Here is an 8,587-nt window from a genome sequence, read left to right on the forward strand (position 1 = left end):
CTGCCCTCAACTAGAGACTGAAGTCAAGATGGCCCAGGGGAGGAGAGGAACTGCTGGCCCACTTCCATCTATACCTACCAGCTTCAGGGAGCTGGTAGCTCGTTATGTTTAACAATCCCCTACCACAATTAGCTCATGTGTTGGGCACAGGCATAACATGCAGGCAGAGGAGAAAGGTTAGCCTTCACATTCCTGGGGTCTAGGATTCAGTTAAAGCTTCAGAGTAAGAGTATCAAATGATTTTATTACAAAACTTAAGCCATTTATTGATCATTCACTTTTCTAAAAAACATGAGAAAATAAACACACCCAAAAATAAACCCTAGCCCTTGCTCAGCAGGAAGAAGCCCAGACAGAGAGCCTGCACTAGCTTCTTCTTACACCTCATGTATTCTAGGTCCCACATTTTGTCACGTCTTCCAGGGGAAATGAGACTGAAATTACAAGATTCATGTACAAGAGGGTTATAACAACTTGAAAGCTATTTGATGCTAACAGGCTTGTGCATTCTAGTTTGCAACTCCGAGAAACAGTATCAAGCGAGCACTGTCAAACACGTACTCCAGCAACCTTCCCTGTAAGGCTGTGAATTGCATCTTTGGGATTGATTACGTTCCTTCACTGTTGTTTTGTTTATCCCCAAGCACAAACCTTAAAATCTACATGCAGTCTCCAAGTTCAAGTACAAAGGTTTGTTTCAAGACAACCCCTGATTGATGTAGTGTTTCTTCGAATCTCTGTAGTGTTTACTGGGTGTCATTCCCCGGCCAGCCCGCTCAGGTGGCAGCACAATGTGCACGGCACACACAACCAACTTTTCTACTACCAAACGTGTTCTCTGTTCCAGTTGGACACCCCAACAGTCAAGGCTGAATCTTGAAATCAGTGACAATCTTGGCCTGTCTTCATTCTGAAGCTGTACTTTTATGTAACCAAGTCCCTTTCTTCACCATTAATTCAGCAGAGCTTCCAAAAGGTGTCAGGCATATTCTAAAAAGAAAAAAGAATCATTATCAAAATGACTTTTGATATGAGACTACATTTGATTTTATGTTCCTAAAGGAATTTACAATTAAACTAGAAAGACTTGAATGTTCTACACTCCATAATGGAATGGAGGTCTTCTCCCAACATACGAACAAAAAAACAATTGCTTTCTTAACTCCGTGCCCCACTCGAGCCTGCTGCTCTTGCTTTGTTCACTTACTGATGCTTATCAAAAATAAGCCATCTTCACGAATCTTACAAACAAAATACCAAAGCAGAATGAGGGGTAAGGCATACCCTGGCGATTACTAACAGTGGCTAAGAGTCCATAGCTTATTTACTGATCACCTTTCCTAATGTCTCATATTTCTTGATGTCTCCCAAAGCCTGCAAAAAGCACTGTTTTGTGTATCAACAGCTGATTTTTAAAATTAATTAAATCCCAAATGTAATAAAAAAGAGAGTGTGCCTAACAGAAGAATCCCACAGTAACCGATCATGGTAAACTCAAACTCCTTTACATAGGAGATACCGTAGGGACTCAGTGTCTGCTTTACGCCCATTTAGGATGCCACTTTAGAATGCATTGTTTGATTTGATATTCAAATTATAAGCGTGAGTTTAACTCATGTCCAGGAACAAGACTCAGAAGCAACTGCATACAGACTAGACGTGTTTGAATTTCTCTCGTGCACACCAATCATCCTAGTTGGTCTAATGAAGCATTTATTTATAACTTAAATGTTTAGCTCCTGTGGTATATAAAAATCTACTGACACAGGAAAATGCTACAAATTAGTTCTGTGAAAAATGACTCCAACAGTCAAGTCCACCTGCAGTAAATACCTTTTGAATAGATAAGAAATATGATCCCCCAATAATGGCTTACCCCTTTTCTATCCTTTTTATATATCTATAAGCCAGAGATGAATGCTCCTGGACAAAAGACGGGATACCGGACCTTAGGAAGCACCCTGGGATGGAGCAGGAGGGTCCTGGCTTTCAGGCTCTGGAGGGGGTGCTGGCACAGCTTCTTTTTTCTGGGCAGCCAGGAACTCATGAATTGCTCGTTCTATCTGGGGCCTGAAGATGTGGTTTAGTTTGGGATCCACCACCTGAGAAATAATTCTGTCCACTCCAGCTTCCAACATTCCTGACCTTGTGGAGACAAACAGATCACTGTTAACTTAGTTCCTCTGAGACTCATCTTTAACCCCAACAACTGCTGAATGGCAATGATTACCACACAAGTGAGGAGTATGGTAGCCGCCTTGGGGAAGGGCAAGGGGAGAAGCAGAGCAGCTGTTTAAAGGGAGCTGGTAACGTTCCATTGCTCATCCCAGATGGTCACTACAGGCACATTCTAATTCTTTGTAATACTGTACTTGTTCTGTATACCTTTCTATGTTTCATTTCATATTAAAAGCATATAAAAAGAAAAGCCACATGCTTACCTCTAAAATGGCACTTTTCCAAATAGTTAAAAATATTTGGTGGTTTTGATTCATTTTCTTAACATATTGATCAAATCTTTAAAAAGTAGGGCAAACACAAGTTGTTCTGACTAGTAACATATATAGGAATGAGGGCCAGACATTAATAGCTGCTCCAGAGTGGCAACTACTGTCCCTTTCTCTCCAAAAGATCCCTGTGCTATCAGTCTGCTTCCTGCAGGAGCCCAAGGGCACTCGGTAATGACTCCAGAATGACAGGCACCGGGCACCTTTTAGTGTTATTTTTTCCGTAACTCTCAGAGACCTTTTGTAGTTTAGCTTTCTTTGTTTAAAAAGATTCAGATTATAGCAGCCACAGCGATATTGAAAGTGCTAGCTTGTTAGCTAACATCTTTCTGTATTTTAAAAAATTTTGAAGTCATTTTTATACATAGGAACTTGCAAAGAAATATACAGGGGGTCCATGCACCCTTCACTCAGCCACCCCTAAGGTGAGTTTCATGCATACCTGCAGGGGAATTTCAAAACCAGTATATGACATCAGTACAATCCTGACCGTATTCAGATCTCACACTTGTAGCTGCACTTACTTGTGTGTCTACATGGGTGGCTTTGTGTAATTTTGTCACGAGTAGCTTCACCTAACCACGACTACAATTAAGATACTTACCTGAACCATCACAAGATCCCCTGCGCTACCACTTCCAAGTTATACTCACCCCCTCCTCCTATTCCTCCCAACAATCACAACTATGGTCTCCATCTCTATAACTGCTTGTTCACAAACATCATATAAATGGAATTCCATACCATATACCTTTTTGATAATTGGCTTTTTAAACTCAGCATAATTCCCAGATATTTCTATTTTTAAAGAAATAGGCTTCATAAGCTTTTAGATATTCCAGGAGAGGTCCGTGGATCAAGGCCTGAATACAAGTGCTGGTATTAAAAAAAAAAGGATTCTGAATAAATCAGGAAAAGCTCACGACAAGATTCCATGACCCACCTCCACTTTTAGAGCCAGTTATACTAAGAAGTCACCTGGCTGAGCTATCAGCACCTCATTACCCAAGGTTCAGTCTGTTACTGTGAAGGACATATTTACGAGACTCTCTGCCTTCCTGAAACCTACCATTATACTTTAGAAGGGCCTAGTGGACTCGAAGCATTTGATCACTCACATTCACTTGTGAGAACACAGATCCAACTCCTCTTGCCCAAGATCCAAACACTGATATCTTGGTACAAAACTCCTATGTATGTTTAGACTACAATGAAAACTTCAAAGAACAGGGAATAGGTCTCCCAATTTGGAATATCTTTTGATCACCCAGTAGAATGTGCACAGGAGGCCCCGTGTAGCTTGGATAAGCTAGCAAGACCCTCAGTTGGGTGCTCTGCTTACTTGACTTTCATTTTAAAAATGAGAGGACTGCTGCAACTCATGCGTGACGTCTACCCCGACAATGACCCGCGGCAGCCTCCCTGCGCGGCGCACTTGGGATTACTGGCTTTTCACTCGCAACTCTGCTTACTTACTGAACCACACTCTGCCTCAGACCATTTCGCAACTGGTTTTTGTTCATCGTAGGATTCCATTCCTGCTTGTCCAGATGTGTTGACACAAAATTATCCACTTTCTGCCTCAGGTTTTGGTAAGCTGGCTACAATATTAAAAAGAAGGGGGCAAGGTCAGAAGTTACATGCACAAGTTTTGGAAATCAGTCATTCAAAACACTGCTTTTTATAAAAACAGGTTTTCAAGTCCTTACACTTCCACTGTGACTATGAAGGTCACCATCACGTAGCCTAATACAGCACAAATTAATGACCAACACAAGTGTCTACTTTATGGTGAGTGGGTACAATGCCAGATGGTTTTATCATCTCATTTACTTTCCAAGTAACTGTACAAGGGAGGTTCCATCAACTCCTGCCCGCATTTTACATATTAGAAATTTAGGCTTAAAAAAAGTAAACAACTTGCCTATGTGAATAAAATGTAGCAAAGTCAAGAGCAGACCTAGGCTGTTTCCAAATCAAAGGAACTGGGGTCTAGCCTGGCACCATCACTTACTGGCTGTCTGACTTTCAACAAGTCACCCAACCTCTGAGTCTCATTTATTTCCATCTGTAAAACTGGCCAGCTTACCTCGCAGGGTGTCCTCAGCAACAAACAAGGGCTCAGGAAAGCCCTCCACATAAAATGTAGGGCCACCCAAACCTCAGCATGATGCAAGAATGTAGACTGAAGTCAAAGCCTGTGAACACGGAAATGCTCAGGGGGAGCAAAACTTAAGTCTAAACAGAGCTTGAGAAGCATGTACTGGCCTCAAATATTCTAGGCCCAACTAGACCAGGAGAACAAAATCAGAGGAACTTGGTGAACATAGGAACATACGTTCAGAGCCACCGAGACTTCTGGCACCATCAGCTGCTCTTCTCCAAACCAGGCATAATTGTGTACACCGCTGTTTAGCACTGCACCCCTCTCTGCATCCCACTGCGGGCAGAGAACACCTCTTTACCCAGCTATGTTAAGTTCAGCAGTATGATGTAGTCTGGTCAATGGAGTGCTAGTGACCAGAGGTCTTAAATGTGGTTGTGCTGTCTGGCTTGGCTCCTGTGCTATCTATGAGGGCACATCCTGGGACTCAGAATTAGCTCATGTGCAACTGACCTAAACCCAACCCAACCCAAGCCACCTGCAGCCTACAGCTGAGCTATCCAGCTGAAGCCTCCTTAGATCAGCTGAACTTTAGCTGACCTACAGCCTTATCAGCATGAACACAAATGCTTGTCATAAACCACTGAGATTTGGCTTATTATGCAGTGTTATTGTGGGAAAAGTTTGCTAACAGATAAATGAAATTGAAGAGGTAATCAGTAGGCCTCAACTCTGAGTGGATTTTTCCAAAAGGCCAAGAGAACTGACTCACAAGCATACAGACACTCCACCAAACCTGGGAAGAGGAAGGCAGGGAGATGGGTGAGGGGTAAAACTGACAGACACCTGTGAACTATCTGCTTAGCAACTCCTTTTCCCTGGTAACCATCTTTTCCCCTTCACAAGGTAGGGCAGAGGGGGCCATGTTCTCCTGGCCACTGGTGTGGGCACATGACCCATGCTAAGACAATGCACATATTTCCTAGGACTTTTAAAATTAGAGCTGAGTCCCTTTCTAGAGAAAGATGACCTAAGATGTACTTATCAAGACAAATCGACCCTGCTCCACAGTGGGGGTACAACAGTTATAAAGACCAGAGATGAAAGTCAGCCCTAGTGGAGCATCCCTGGTTCCAAATGCATCCCTACCCTTCTGGCCATTCGTGTATTCAATCCTTCCTTGGATTTCCCAAGTCAGCAGATTCTTCCCTTTGCTTAAAGGAGCTAGAATTAGATTTGTCACTTGTAACCATGCATCCTGATACTATTCAAATAACTCTCTGGGTTTGAGATTATAGTTCCTGTTTATTCAGAAAGGACAAAGGGCAGCAAAGGTTACCACCAAATCTGAACAAATCCTGACAATACAGAGCAATCCTTTCAATTTCTGAAGTGAAATTCCTTGAGTGCCTGCCATTAACATTTTATTATCTATCCTCCCTCTTGGTTCACCTATCAGTTTGTTCTTTTTATTCATATTTTGGATGTGCTGTAAATTGCAAACATCACCAGTACACTTTCCCCTAAATATTTCAGCACGCTGGGATAGGGCCTAAGAATATACATTTCTAACAAGTTCTCAGATGATAATATGTTGCTAATGTAGGGATCATACTGAGAACGTGGGGCTAAAGCAACAAAAGATGGAGGATGTGTCTGAAAATAGTCTCTTCAAGAATTAAAACAACTGGTAACCACCAGAAGGAACGTCTAAGGTGTTAATTGGGAAAGGCTCAAGCTTTCCCTCAACAGCTTCTCAATACTCTAATAAAAAAAAAAACCCACACACATACTACATTGATAAGCCACACAAAGTCTAATGGACATGAGTGGAGAACTTGTGATGGGAAACTGAGGAACCCTAGAGTCCTAGGAAAGGTGGAAGCTCTGTCAGTACATATCTGAAGACCCTGAAGTAAGGAAAATTAAGTATCTCATTTCTACAACAGCACTTCTACTTGGGTTTTTAATCCTGGAGAAGAATAAGCAGTCAGTATAAGCCACTTCCTATATATGCTATCTGGCCTACTTGCCAGTTTTCTATCCTGTAGTACAACACTTGTTCCTATATCCACATAGCCTGCCATGCTATTGGCCAAAAAATGTTCAAAGAATAATTGACTATGTCTTCCCCTACCTTTAAGGTCTAATTTTAAGTTTACAGTCTTGCTGTGAGGTAGGAAGATTTCTTCAGAAAGCAGAAATCACTTCCCTAGAGGAGTCCAGTCAGTAACAGATACCCCTGTTCTAAAAGAACCCATAGTCTTGTTAGAGCTTTTGAAAAGGGAGAAAATGAACATACCAGCAACTTCTGTACTCTGACACTTAACACACATGACTTCATTGAATCCAAACGACCCTGGCAATTAGGTAAAGTGAAAGGGCATTTTACTAGGGGGTTGACCTATGGCATTAGGATCTAAACCAGGCACCAAATCCCCTTTAATCAATGATAGAGTACAAGATAAGGGTGCTGGTTCTACAACAATGTACGTTAATTCAATTGCATATTCAAGTCTGCAGATCACTAAAAAGGAACAAATAGCTACAATATTCTGATGACTGTGCATTCAAATCATTCTCGCTTAACTTCCTTGGCTTTCTCCACTGTTCTTAACCTACTAAGGTTTGTTATTGAGAGGTTTAAATAAGTCCCACCTTGGGAAAGATAGGATCTAGGTTCTAAAAAATTCGTACCAAATCTCCAAATTCAAAGAAGCGACTGGACTAGTCACACGGCTAATAGTGAGGAGGCTGGGAGTTGAGTCCACAGGTGCATCTCTCAGAAAGCTCCCCGTGCTGCCCCAAGCGGTCTAATACCTCACTGCTGAGATTTTCAAAGGTGTCTTTTGTTTCCCTCTTTGCTTTGGGAAAGCAAAGCTGTGACCGCGGCAGTCTCAGGCCCAGCCCCAACCCCTACATCCCAGGTGACTTCAGCTACCTTGGTGTCCACGTCGGCTAGGCAGTCCCGGCGGAAGCTGTCGAAGAGGCCCCTGCTCTTGAGCTGCTCCACGATGAGAGCGATGAGCTGCGGGTCACCGGGAGGCAGTGAAGCCGGGTTGATGGGGCCGCCGCTCCCGCCGGCCCCCGTCGCGCCCGTCGCAGACCCCGCGGAGGCCTGGCCTGCTCCGCCGCCGCCCACCGCGCCCGTGCCGCCGCCGCCGCCGTCCGCCATGGCTGAGCCCCAGGCCCGGGAAGGAGACCAAACACGGCTTGCTGTCAAGGACGGAGGGCCTGGGTCGTGCAGAGGTGGTGGAAAAGCCGGAGAAGGCGGCGGCGGAGGGGGAGGGGAAGGAGGTGGCGGCGACGGAGGGGGGCTCTGAGGCCGCAGAGGTGGTAGGACCGGCAGAAATCGCCCGCTCCATCCCGGGCGCTCTTCAGGTGACGTCAACACAGACCTTTGCATTGTGGGCTAGGAGGTTTTCGGCAGTCGTCGTCGCCTTTATTATAGGCACGCGTCTGGCCGACAGAAACTACAACTCCCGGTAGGATCCCTAATTGCTGGTCTCCAGTTTGCGGGGAAGTATGGGAATTGTAGGCCAGTCCCTCATGATTGCTGCAACCTGTGCTGGCTTTCCTCGTCAACCTTCTGTCGTTCAGTCATCACGTCCCAACAAGTGCGTGAAGATAAGAATCATCTGCAGGGCTGATTAAACATATAGATGAACAGGTTTACCCTAAGAAATTCTGATTCAGTATTTCTCGGTTGGGGCCTGAGAATCTATGTTTTTAACAAGCACACCCGTGCGCGCCTCCAACAATATGATCCAGGGAATTAGGAAAACAATAGACTAGTGACATTTATATCATCTTAAAATGTGTGGGTCTTCTTTTCTCCTGATCTTAATAGCAATGCATATTTATTTTAGAAAATTGGGAAATAGCAGAAAAATGCAATGAAGAAAATCTCCCAGAGTTCCCTTACGTGTGTGGATCTCTTCTCAGATATTAAATACTGTCAATAATGATGATAATA

General features: G+C 43.7%; 1 protein-coding gene across 2 annotated transcripts; it reads right to left on the reverse strand.

The window, feature by feature from the left end:
* Positions 1–224: 224 nt before the first annotated feature.
* Positions 225–8,012, reverse strand: BOD1 (biorientation of chromosomes in cell division 1). 2 transcript variants are annotated; one of them, XR_008993774.1, is made up of 4 exons: positions 7,553–8,012; positions 3,984–4,108; positions 1,877–2,145; positions 225–990 (listed from the first exon to the last, which is right to left on the reverse strand). XR_008993774.1 is itself a non-coding variant. In XM_036884802.2 (4 exons), exons 1-3 carry the CDS (start codon positions 7,784–7,786, stop codon positions 1,950–1,952), a joined length of 555 nt encoding a protein of 184 aa, XP_036740697.2. In that variant the 5' UTR covers positions 7,787–8,009; the 3' UTR covers positions 225–990; position 1,949. The 2 variants fall into 2 exon arrangements, 1 of the variants encoding a protein (XP_036740697.2); XM_036884802.2 differs by having other exon boundaries at positions 1,949–2,145; positions 7,553–8,009.
* Positions 8,013–8,587: the final 575 nt, after the last annotated feature.

Source organism: Manis pentadactyla, chromosome 2 (genome assembly GCF_030020395.1).
Source record: "Manis pentadactyla isolate mManPen7 chromosome 2, mManPen7.hap1, whole genome shotgun sequence".
Taxonomy (NCBI): Eukaryota; Metazoa; Chordata; class Mammalia; order Pholidota; family Manidae; genus Manis; species Manis pentadactyla.

What these genes read in the sequence shown, in the direction of transcription:
- BOD1 (XM_036884802.2), bottom strand. Translation starts at nt 7,786, where the DNA reads ATGGCGGACGGCGGCGGCGGCGGCACGGGCGCGGTGGGCGGCGGCGGA. An exon ending in TAGCCGACGTGGACACCAAG is followed by an intron (nt 4,109 to 7,552) that starts GTAGCTGAAGTC and finishes TTAATATTGTAG; the next exon opens with CCAGCTTACCAAAACCTGAG. An exon ending in CTGAGGCAGAGTGTGGTTCA is followed by an intron (nt 2,146 to 3,983) that starts GTAAGTAAGCAG and finishes TGTCTCCACAAG; the next exon opens with GTCAGGAATGTTGGAAGCTG.